The 12,779-nt window shown below is 36.2% G+C and overlaps 1 protein-coding gene across 1 annotated transcript; it reads right to left on the bottom strand.

Moving 5' to 3' along the window:
* Window positions 1-3,617: 3,617 nt before the first annotated feature.
* Window positions 3,618-8,284, bottom strand: LOC105058639 (disease resistance protein RGA2). Its single transcript, XM_010941619.4, has 2 exons — window positions 4,286-8,284; window positions 3,618-4,070 (listed from the first exon to the last, which is right to left on the bottom strand). Exons 1-2 carry the CDS (start codon window positions 7,419-7,421, stop codon window positions 3,943-3,945), a joined length of 3,264 nt encoding a protein of 1,087 aa, XP_010939921.2. The 5' UTR covers window positions 7,422-8,284; the 3' UTR covers window positions 3,618-3,942.
* Between the last annotated feature and the right edge of the window lie 4,495 nt (window positions 8,285-12,779).

Below are 12,779 nucleotides of genomic sequence, written 5' to 3'. Positions count from 1 at the left end.
TCTAGCTGTTGGAATTATCACGTGAATTATGAGTTCAGTGATGTGCTGCATGTGTTTTCTTCTTGGGTCTCAGATGGAGTTATGCCTAATTACTTTGTTTTTGTATGTTTTGTGTCTTAATTCACAGTGTGGTGTGGGCTTGTGTTTGATGTAACATTGCCGTTTATGGCATATGGTTATTACGTGTGGAAATGGTTGTCTAATATGGTGGAAGCATGAGATTGTTATTCATGGTTTGGTTTGAGTCCAAGCATTTGGATGCAATGGGAATTTTGGTCAAATTGTGGTAGATCACAATTGCTTCTGAAGCATTTCAAAGGATTTTTTTTTTTGGTGGTGGTTCAAGCCCGATGCTGAATTTGCTTTGCTAGTCTTTGCTTTGCCTGGATTCCATATTTTCAGCAAGCATTTGTGTACATGATTGTTGCAACTATTTTCTGCTTATCAATGTGGTTTCAGACGGATGTGCATTCTTTTGTAAACATGGAGAAACCTGATTTTTGATGTACTTTCACACATGGTTTGATCATTCGAAGGCCAAAGTAATCCTGCCTTCTTGATTCAAGTAAAAATACAGTCAGATACAGTGCTCAATAACTGATCACGTTTCATGAGATGTACTCCTACGTCTCACTCGCATGCCATGCCAGTGTCTCCACACTCCTTGATTAAGAGGACAACCAACATACATGGCACAACGATCTACACGTGATATAGCTAATATCCTAATAATAGTATATCATTTGATCGTGAATTTAAGGTTTAAGAACTAAACGATATATCCTCCTATATTTAAGGTTTGGTAATTCACATGATAATTCCATTGGACCAGAGAAGATTAATATTAAAGTTGTTTGGTAATGACTTCTATTTTATCTTAATCACAATGTTAGATCTAGAATTTCAGCATCAATGAGATCAATGAGTATTTTTATTTTTAGATCTAAAGCGTATGTTTTTCATATCATAGATCATGATGTGGTAGTCTAGAATTAGATCTTATACATATAATTAAGATTAAATTATTTAATATTTCATTTCTACTGCATAAAATTTTTAAAATCGTATGTACTGTACTATCGCATATTTCCTTCACTGCTCCTCCACTATGTGACTCCAACAAACTTACGACATGCAAGTCATTATCTCCTAAAACCTAGGTGCACCTCGCAGCCCCTTAGAGGAAAAATGGTACACGTTCTCTAGATGATAGGTATCCACCTTCGTCCATAAATCTAAATTCTTCGAGACCCTCCAACTAAGTGGATACTTACTTCGCATGCCATCTCCTGGAGATGGACTCCACACGAACTGGATTCATCTCTCCCACCAAGCTTTAAGCTCTCTTATTCCCACAAATGCCTCACGAATCACCCCACATTTGTCAGACTTCTGCATTCCACCACTCAATCCATTCTCCATCCCACCTCATACTCGATTTTGCCCCTCATCAAGTCTATCTTGAAAGCTCAAATCTCTTCTGTTTATTTTTGTTAGAGACTGACTTAGGCATTGGAGGATCTACTATTGAAAATCTCCCTCTCGATGTGAGAATCTTTTCTGTCTTTGGTGGTTTTGCAGGGCCCAGGGTGAAGGACCGAGTGGGAATCAAGCTCTAACTCCTGCACTCTATGAAGGCCTTAACGAACCCTCCAGAGATCCCCACACCCATTCTTCCAGCTTAAGCTCAACGGCTTAAGCCAGATCATCTCTCCAACGGCAATAGAATGTGATCCATAATTTTTTTCTTTTGCCATTCTAACTAGTCAACATGGTGATTTCTAGCCATTTTATTATTGGAAAACATCCTATCTAGAAGTAACTTTTCATGGGTAATTTGTTCATCTAAATTCTTTCTAAACTGCTTTACTTTTATTTTTCTGCAATAAATGCACTCTTAAAATATGATATATTATTCTTGTATTGGAATGTAAGTTTTAAATAAACATTCTTTAGTGAATAGTCTAACCTATAATATAGGGAAAGTTCTAGATTCTTTCCCATATCTCTTTTAATTGCATCATGATTTTTGACAACTTGGTTGAAGCCTTCTATATGATACAAGCAACAAAATATCTAGTTTTGCCTTTCATAACATAGGATGATGAACTATCTAGAAAACAAAAATAAAATTGATGTAGCATACACATCTTCAATACTATGTTTAGAATAGAATTATGGGAAGTTTCCTAAAAATTAATGACTGATCCTGATTACATGAATTGGTTTTCTGTGTCATTGTTATAATACATGATTATGGAGAAGAATTTTTTATATGATTTGATACATCAGAAAATATGTGTCATACCTCTCATCCGAGATTGCGAACTAGGGGTCATGACAACCATCGCATACTCATAAAGAACTCTTTCCATGAGCATGCAAGACACCTCCTCATGATATCATAAAGCAAACAATAAGATAATTTCAATAAATAAAGTCTAAAATTTAACTAGCTAAAATTAATTTTAATCTATCATAAAATCTAATATTATTCAAAAATCTTATATCAAACTTGACTAAAATTTTTAATCTAAATAAAGATATTAAATTCTGCTTTTAATCATTCTCCTATAATAAATCTTCGAGTTAAGCTAGTCTTCTGAATTTGTAAAAATAGTAAAATATAGAGTAATAAGTTAAATAACCTGATAAATAATAAGTACTTTAGTTAGATAAATTAAATAATAATAATATACTGAAAACAAGCATACATATCATATTAATTCAAAATCTAATTCAAAATATATAATACTTTTAAAATAAGATGCATGCAAATTCAATCTTTCCAAAATTCATTTGCATTCGTAAATCAATTTCTTTCAAAACATCCGATTTACCTCGATAGCCATGAACTATGACCACACTTGTATCTTATGCCTAGGCCAAAATAAACTCAAAATAATCAAAGTCAAAGTACTAATATGTAATCCCCATTAGTAGGGTATTGATATACCAGCATACAATTTTCATTAGCAGGATGTCGATATTCAAGCATACAAACTTCACTGGTAAGGTGTTAATATACAAGCGCATAGCCTCCACTAATAGGATATCGATATACCGGCATACAATTTTCATTGACGTGGCATCGATGTACTTGTGTACAACCTCCACCGGTAGGATGTCAGTATGCCAAATATAATCCCTATTAATAGGATTTTGATATATAGTCAGGTTGTAAGTCAAAATCAATTTCATATTTCAACCGAACAATACATAAAATTTTTCAGAATCAAAATCAATCAATCAAAATTCATAACAGAATCAATACATTTGATAATGCATTAAATAGTATTTGATAATACATTTAACAAATAAATATCATATTTCATATTCACAAATCATAAATAATATGATTAAAAATTTAATGAAATAAATACTATATAATTTATCAAATCTATAAAAAATTGTATTACTTACATCACATGCACTCTAACAAATCCAACTGTACCTCCAACAAATCCAACAGAGCTCAGTGTAATCATCTCAAACATCAGTGCAAAACTTCCCTATCCTCCATGTTGAGCTCAATTCAAAGAGAGCTGCCATTATACCTGAATCTTGGCTTTCACTATTCCAAATCAAATGCATTGCTCTCAAAGAATAAGTGTAAATGGTGAGAAAAGATACAATAATAACAAATAATTAATTATAAGAAAATAAGTGTATCATTTGCCCCCATAAACTACAGCAAGCTAGTGAAGCAACAAAAATCTTTCGCATTAGAAGACCATCCAATTGCTCACAGCAATAAATGTATGCAAGGCTGCTTATTGCAAGTGACGAGCAAATTCGTTTAATAGTGCAAATGCAGAGTCATGATTGAATGAACTGTAGAAATCTGTTGCCAGCAATCCGTCTGTCAAGAATTGGATCTCCTACCAAACAGGGAAGCATTTCAGGCTGGATCCCTCTGGCTCTACCTTCTAATTCCCACTTTCACCCCCTGTTCTGGTGGCTTGCACAAGCTGATCCAAAGGTATCTCGAAGTATTTTTCCCAGGATACGATTCTTCCATGATTGTGACTTCCTTGCTTCTTTATGTTTTTGGATAACAATCTCTACAACTGAGAATTATGTATAGATATAAAAGTTGAAGTCTCTTTCTATGAAAAACAAAGATAACTAAAGAGGTAAAAGATTGAGATCCAAAGATTATTTATTTGTTTAGTTGTTGATTGATTTACTTGTTTTTATGCATTAAGGACTTGAGATTTCTCACAGAGGTAGCCAAATGTAATCACAAAGCAAGAATAGAAATGGGGATGGTCACCGATTGTACCTGTTCTTAATGATCGTTTTTCTCTCCGCCATCTGCCATTGAATTCTCTGATTTGGGGAGAAGAGATGTTGGGCCAGTTGGCACATCCCTCCTGCTGGTATTGATCCATCAAGAGTGGGCAATCGCCAATTTCTAGCACTTTCAAAGAGACTGGAAGCGTGTCCCATGGCAGCGACACAAGATTGGAGCAGTGAGCCACTGTCAGTAATTTAAGAGAGCTGAAGCCTCGAAAGCCCGGCAAAGACACAAGTCTACTACAGCGGCAAATCAACATCTCCTCAAGAGACCTGAGATCTTGTCCCAGTAATCCTTGGCACAATGATGTTAGTTCATGACAGTCGGATATGTCCAACTTAGCAAGGGATGGCCCTGACGATGATGATGGTGATAATGAAGATGAGCTTCTGGCCTCACCGAAAGCCCAGAATTTCGGGAGGGCTAGCAAGCCTACGTTACTTAAACCGAGGTATTTAAGCACCAAAGGTAGTGGTGGCAGCTGCCTCAGCTTGGGGCAGTCTGATATATCCAAGTATAGGAGAGATATAAGGCCTTGGAACCCCTCCCTGGATAAAGATTCAAGATCGTCGCAGCCATGGATGATCAATTTCTTAAGTGCCTTCAGATTTTTGGTGAGGAGGCCCTTGTCCAAGGATTTCAGGTATGGACAGCCGGATATCTCCAAGATAGAAAGAGATGTTGCTGCTGCTGCTGATGATGATATATCAGTGCTGCTTGTCAGCCCATTAGTAGGGTATTCCGATATATCTGGAAGAATCGATAATCCCACTTCAGATAGCTTCAACTCTACCAGCGTAGGAGGGAGGACAGGCAATTGCTTCAGATTTTGGCAACTAATTACTGTTAGCTTTCTGAGGTTGACGAGGTGTCGGAAAGTATCTGTTGGCAAAGAAAACATCCGTGGACAATTGCTGATTGTTAGCTCGTTGAGAGCGCAGAGATGATAAGGAATCAGCTTTTCCCGCACCTGATTTATGGTTTCTTGGGTACAGTACGACACCTTTAAACTATTAGAAGATGGTGATACCGTCGTATTGCTTCTATCGGATAAATCCAACTTGATAGTAATTGTTAGAGTATCTATGCTCACTTGTGCTAGTGTAAACGGAAGGGGAGGAAATTGAGACATCACCTGGCTACTCCAGATCCGGAGTCTCTTGAGTCTAGGGAATAGGGTCCCACTGTAAACTTCATCTCCGTAGAATTGGAAATTGCCAGATTTATGTCCTCCATCCATTGTTTCCATTTCCAGCACCTCAAGCGATTGCAACTGTCCAAGAGGTGGCAGGACCTCCCAGTTTCGGCATCCATCTAGGCGAACAAAACGTAGGCTAACAAGGGACTGATCCAGCATCCACTGAGGAGATCTGACGCCTCCGTAGTTCTTGATGGTCAACTCCTTGAGGTCAGTAGGTGGTCTGAGGCCTTCAAGAATTTCTTCATCGAGTTTAGACTCAATCATATCAAGTCTCCTGCTACACCATTCCAAATTCAGCCCATCAATGTAGTGCTTCTCATGAAGCTTAACCTCCCCTGCCTCATTTCCAGAAGCCACATTCTCTAGCCCCGATATGGAAAGCTTTCCTTGAAGCTCATTCAAATCCTTCAGTTGTCCGATTTCCCGTCCGGTCTCCCCGCTGATCCTGAACTTCTTCAGTTTCTGAAGTGATGTTAATTTTCCGATACCAGCAATCTCGTAAACCTTGTCCCCCCCATCAACCTCAAGGTGCCTCAGATTAATCAGGTTGGTTACCCCATTCGGCAATGTGTGGAGTTTCCAGGAATCTTCTAGCCTCAAGTTTTGCAGGTTGTGGAGTTTGCTTAACGATTCAGGCAATCTTACAATGTTATGAGCAAAGATATGCAGGTATCTGAGATGGCTCAAGGAACAGATAGAGTCGGGAAAATTATTGGAACAAATCCCACACAGATGACTTGGGAAAATGCAGGACCAGAAGCCATGAGCAGAATCTGAGGGCTTTGCGATCCGACTAAGATCCAGAACACGAAGATTTCTCAACATTTTGAATAATTTTTGAAGATCATGAACAGAAAGGGACTCGTCTGGGTTTAAGAAGATGAGCGACCGCAATTTAGGAAGCCGATGTAGGTAGCGAAGGAGTTCTGGACTAACAGTAGACAAGGAGAGGTGCCGAACATTGCGAGGAAAAGGTAAGGAGCTGCGATCTTTCAGACTGAAGTACTCGTCCCTTGAAACACTCTGTGCTAAGTCGTGCATCGAGTCGTGCATCATGAAACCACCTCTCTGTGAACTTTGAAAAAATGATCTGCTCAGCAAAGCCTCGAAGTAATCACTCCCAATATCCTCCATTCTTTCTGTTCCTTGGACTTTGATAAAACCAAGAGCCATCCAGATTTTAATCAGCCTAGTTTTATCGAAGACATAGCCTTTGGGAAAGACAGCACAGTAGGCAAAGCACTGCTTAAGGGGAGCATCCAGTTGCTCATAGCTCAGTCTTAAAACAGAAATAACGTTTACTCCATTCTCTTCCCGCAGTTGTGATATTTCAGTCTCCGACAAATTGCTCCAGCGGCGTCGGTTTGATAATCCAAAAGACCTTGCAGTGTCTCCCAGAGCCTTTGCTGCCAGTGGCATGCCCTGAGCCTTATTGGCTATCTCCTTGCCGATCTTCTCCAGGGGATTGCAATCGCTGGGCGAGGCCCCAGCAAAAGCAATCTTTCGGAAGATAGACCAGCACTCCTTGTCAGACATGGGTTCCAATATGATCTGGGTAGTGGGGACATTCTCCGATAAAGCACTCCGGTTTCTTGTGGTCATGATAACTTTGCTTCCTCGCAGTCCACAATTCAGTGGCTGGAAGAGGACTTGCCACAGGCGCTGCTGCTCATCCCATACATCATCCAACACGATCAAGGATCTCTTGTTGTTGAGCTCCTGTGCAAGTCTGCTCTGCAGTGAATCCAAGGTTTTCAGGTATGGTCTAAAGCCAGCCACGGACTCTATCATGTCTCCGAGAAGCCTGATCTCATCCAATCTATGAGACACATGCGCCCAGATCCTCCTCTCGAAATGCCCGGTTACCTCTTGATGATTAAAGACGACCTGGGCTAGAGTCGTCTTCCCCAGCCCACCCATCCCTGCTATAGAAATAGCAGAAAAAATTGGGGAAACGGTTTCTGACGCTGGGCATCACCAGAACCTGGTGACAATAACAAATTCACTAGCTTCTCTATCTCTGTGGTTCGGCCAACCACACCCAACTCAACTGAGGAACTCGTCTCTCTGTATGGCCTTGTGTCGTCAGACGGGCTCCCACAGACCATGGATTGTTGGATTCCCAGGCCTATCCCACGCTTTTCAATCTCATCCAACTTCTCTCCGATCTTCTTTATTCTAATAGCTGTCCCGCGGTGAAACAGGCACGAACTTATAATTGAGCAGGTGAAGCAGGACAGGAAGAAATCGCTTACTTGCCCGATCCAATCCATCCGAGATCCCATCAGCTTCATTCGTGAAGCCTCCGTTGCCACTTCGTCGAGCACGTCCTCCGCATCGTAAGCAATGTCCTGGAGATTTCCAACCCAAACCTTAATTTTTTTATTTTGTTGTTGCTTCAGCTCCGCATCATCAAGGAAGGCTTGGATCAGTATCAGTCTCTCTTTCAGGTTCTCAATTTCAGCCTTGACATTCAATTGCAATTTGATTTCTTCTACCAGGAGTGCGCTGCCTGTTTTGCAGCGGATTTTAGAATCGGGGACAGAATTGATTTGGACATACCCTCCGAAATCATTTGTTCCTCTAAGACAACCAGTGAGGAGAAGTGCATTCGTGATGTTTGGGCTGTTGAAGGGCGGGGAAGAAGCCCATCTCCTCTGGAGCTAGGATGATTGCTGGCTGCCTGGCTGAGACATGAACAGCTCCACCAATCAGAAATTATTTCCCTTTTTTTTCTATGAGGACCCACTCCACACTGAAGTCAGGACGAGGGCTCCTTAGCTGGAGATGCGAACGCCTCAACGAACCCCAAGTTGTTGGCTGTCGTTTTTTATTTTCTTATTCTTATCCGTCAGTCACCCTGAACGCGTCTCTCAACCCAAATTATTGGCTGTCCTTTTTTTATTTTCTTATCCTTACCACTTGTCTTTTTTTCTTTTTTAAATGCAATTCTTATCACTTGTTCAACAGCACATTTTACGAAATATATATATATATATATATAATGATTAACTTGCAGTCAATTTTCAAAAATATTTAACGTCAGTGAAAAAAAAATATAAAAATAATTTATACCGATTAACTTGCAGTCAATTTTCAAAAATATTTAACGTCAGTGAAAAAAATTTATAAAAATAATTTATACCGACCAAAATTATATCCGATGAAAATCCTTCGATTCTTAAATCAGTAAAAAATGGTTGAACAGAAAGTAAAATATGAAAATTGGCAGAACATCAACTCAGAAGTATCTTATCGTCCCCATTCTTTTACCTTTCTTTTATAGATGAATTGTTGATAACCATCTGTAATGGTTTGGTACGTGGGGTTTTGCTTATTCCGGCATTATGTGATCATAGGATGGGCAGTTATATCCACTGATAGTCATGATACATTGTCGTTACACGCTTTCTTCATTGGTCATTTATAACACATCGACTATGTGTTGGTAATCTTAATGCACCGACCGTATGTCGGTATATTTGATATGTCGATTAACTGTCAGTCGATAACTCTGATATTTCGACTGACCATCGGCTATATGGTTAATCTAGTCGTTATGGTCACTTAAGAAGTCAACCGAAATAAATCAACAGTTATTCAGCTTACCGATTCACAGATGATTATCTATGTCCATGATGCCGATAAAATGTCGGATGTCAAGACTCGCAGAAACTATAGCTGATCCTTCTTCGATGGTTGATCAGGTACCTCATTCTTCTTGATTTGGGCTCTTCCAAAGATGAGAAGTAAGAAGAGGAGTTTTAGATCTGAGACGCTCTCAGAAAACTCAAGATGGAGGAAGGGAAGAGATGAAACTAACAACCCTAGAAGAAAACCCTCTTCTTCTTCTCTTTACTCTCTCCTAGATACCCTGTCTTGTGTCTATTATATCTCCACGACATAAAGGTATTTCTCTCTGATTTTTGGATGCCCCAAAGGTCTCTCAAATCTATGCAATCTATGAAAATTTCATGAAGAAACTCGTTTTATAGAGAGAGATATGATAGAGTCCTTGTCTAGGTCAAATACCTAGTCAAGGCTTATCCAAACATGGCAAGATAAGGGGCACCCAACTCTTGGGTGCCTCCTCCTTATTTTTGTGCATGGACCACCAGCAAAGAGTGCACAATGTGTGCCCTAAAAGCCATGAAAATCTCAAAAAAAATCTGGATAAATTCGGTGCAAAAAGGAAAGAGTTTTGGATTTCTAAAACTCTATCTCATAGAATTTAAAATCCAAACTTATTCCTACTTTGATTTGATCTACAACTACTTTTCATGTAAGAAAGAAGAGAGAAAACCTTTTGAACATGGGAAAGACCCGGGAGAGAGCTTTTGTCACACAAAATAAGAGGAGATTAGCATGGAATAAGAGAGAGGACGTGGGGGGGCGTATGTGGCGTAAGGTGAAATCCTAGTCTTACTAGGATTCTATCTTATGACTTGTTTTAATTTGGTTTCTCAAACTAAATTAAACAAAAATTAAATCAATCCAATTAAAATAGGTTTTAACCCAATTAAGAACCTAATTTAATCAGATTAAATTAGATTTAAATTTAATTTAATTTTTTAATCAAATTAAAAATTAGGTTGACTCAAGTCCTAATTGAACCAGAACTAGTTTTTTCCTTGCACTTGGCTTATCCAATAAATCAATTGGACTTGATCCAATTAAGTGCAAACTAAATCTAAATAAATCATATTCAATTAACTTAATCTCAGCCTATTGGCTTAATCAAATTAAGTCAATTAGCAATCGAATTGCTAATCGATCCTCCTGCAATACTTGCACTAGGTTAAATGTCAATCATATTGATCATTTAACCCTAGAACGATTCTTAATCGTTGATCAACCATCCGATCAGATTATGAACTCTAATGTGTGTTACCTCATAGGTCTGAACCTAAGCCGATAGCACAGGAATAAATTTCTGTACCAATTGAAGTGACCATCTAGTAATGGTACCCGACGATCGGATAGGTCGAATGTGTAGAACAACATCCTTAGAACTCATGCGGATATAGTTTTCATATAATTCATCTCCTTGATCAAAATGATCATAGGACACCTCAGAGTTCAACTGTCAACTCTGATCAGGTTGTCCACATTGTATTTCAAAATATCAAATCCATCTGATGGATTATCCTGACCAAGATTTTACTAAATTGAAATACATTGACTAATTCTTCTCCAACTCTTAGAGTGGTCAATCCCATCTCGATCACACTCTGACTTTGCAAGTACTTGACTATGCCTAGAAGCCTTCCATCACTGAATTAGAAATTCAGTTAGTCCAGTACCAAAGCACAGTGAGTTGCTTGCAAGTCACTGAGGTGATCTCAGGTCTAAGGGACACTTATACCTATATCCCATCAAAAATATTCTCGACAGCAGAATGCTCTAGAGTTGGTCACGTTCAATGATGATGTACCTTTATATCTCACCTGTATGCCATACCAGTGTCTCCACACTCTTTGGTTAAGAGGATAACCAACCCATATGGTCTACAGCAATCTATGCTCGATAGAAGCTGTCGTCCTTATTAACAGCCTATCATTTGGTCGTGAACAGTTTTAAGGACTAATCGATAAATTTTTTCTTTATCAAATCTAAATAGTCCTAAGGACTTCATCATAACAATGGAGTTTATTAGAAGATGAAAGCTTATGATGAAAAATACCAAATATATTTTATTTATCAATAAATCAATTACCATACTTGGTTGCTCAACCGTCAACAACTTGATGATTGACTTTTGGGACATATTTTTCAACAGATAGGATGTCGGATGTCGAGACTCACAGAAACTATAGTTGAATCGGAGCTCATTCATCAATCTAGTTGTAATTGTCCATCGTTACCTGCCGTCACAAAGTCGGGATGACCAACTATGAATCGGGGGAGCAAAATTAAGGGAGTAGGTTCAATTGTCTCAACAGTTGTCCCCTACTCCTAAGTCCAAGGTGAGTCACTATAAGAAATGCCACTTTTTGCAATGAATTTATTTGTGACAGAAATATATTTCATCGCAAATAAGGATATTTACGATAAAAATAAAAATTATCGTTAATAATTATTTATTTACGATGAAAATAATTTTTTATCATAAATATCTTCATATTTATGATGAAAATAAAATTTTATTATAAATACATATTATTTATGATAAAATTAAACATCATAAATAATAAAATATTTATTTAAATTTTAAATTTTTAAATATTAGCGATGAAAATAGTTTCATCATAAATAATGAAAGTATTTACAATAAAAATTAAATTTTTATTACAAATATATGTTATTTATGATGAAAAATTTTAATTACTAATATTTAAAAAAAATAAAAAAATTTAATAATTTAATAATTAAAGATTATTTAAGATAAAAATATTACATCATAAATAATAGAGTATTGATGATGAAACCTAAATTTTCATCATAAATTAATATTATTTACAATAAAAAATTTTATCGTTAATATGTGAAAAAAAAAAAAATTTAAAAATTTAAAAATTACATATTATTTATGATGAACATATTACATTGTAAATACAGGTGTATTTTTGATGAAAACTCATTTTCTGTCGTGAATACTTAAGTATTTATAATGAAAAATTTTTATCGCTAATATTTGAAAGAAAATAAAAAATTTAAAAAATTATAGATTATTTATGATAAAAATATTACATCATAAATGATGGATTATTATCGATGAAAATAAAATTTTTATTATAAATATATTTTATTTACGATGAAAATTTTTCATCATTAATATGTATAAAAAATTAAAAAATTTTAAAAATTCAAAAATTATAGATTATTTGCGACAAAAATGTTATGTCATAAATACTAGTATATTTATGATGAAAATTAATTTTCTTTCATAAATACTCTAGTATTTAAAATGAAAAATTTTAGTCACTAATATTTGAAAAAAATAAAAAATTTTAAAAATTTAAAAATTATAAATTATTTATGATGAAAATATTATGTCGTAAATAATGAGTATTTATGATAGATAGTAAATTTTTCATCGTAAATACTCTAGTATTTACGATGTAATATTTTCGTCGCTAATATATGAAAAAAATAAAAAAATTTAAAAATTTAAAAATTATAAATTATTTATGATGAAAGTTTAATGTTGTTAATAATCGAATATTGATGATAAAATTTTAATTTTCATCGTAAATATTCTATTATTTATGATGAAAATTTTTTTCACTAATAAATGAGAAAAAATAAAAAAATTTAAAAATTATAAAATATTTACAA

The sequence above is a fragment of the Elaeis guineensis genome, chromosome 15, assembly GCF_000442705.2.
Source record: "Elaeis guineensis isolate ETL-2024a chromosome 15, EG11, whole genome shotgun sequence".
In the NCBI taxonomy this organism is placed as follows: Eukaryota; Viridiplantae; Streptophyta; class Magnoliopsida; order Arecales; family Arecaceae; genus Elaeis; species Elaeis guineensis.
The sequence above is the reverse complement of the archived record's forward strand: the minus strand, read 5'-3'. Positions and strand labels throughout refer to the sequence as shown.

Bases quoted from the DNA above. Each gene is read 5' to 3' on its own strand.
- LOC105058639 (XM_010941619.4), bottom strand. From the start codon at position 7,421: ATGGGTGGGCTGGGGAAGACGACTCTAGCCCAGGTCGTCTTTAATCAT. The intron at 4,071-4,285 runs GTACAATCGGTG...CATAATTCTCAG, and splicing joins AAAACGATCATTAAGAACAG to TTGTAGAGATTGTTATCCAA.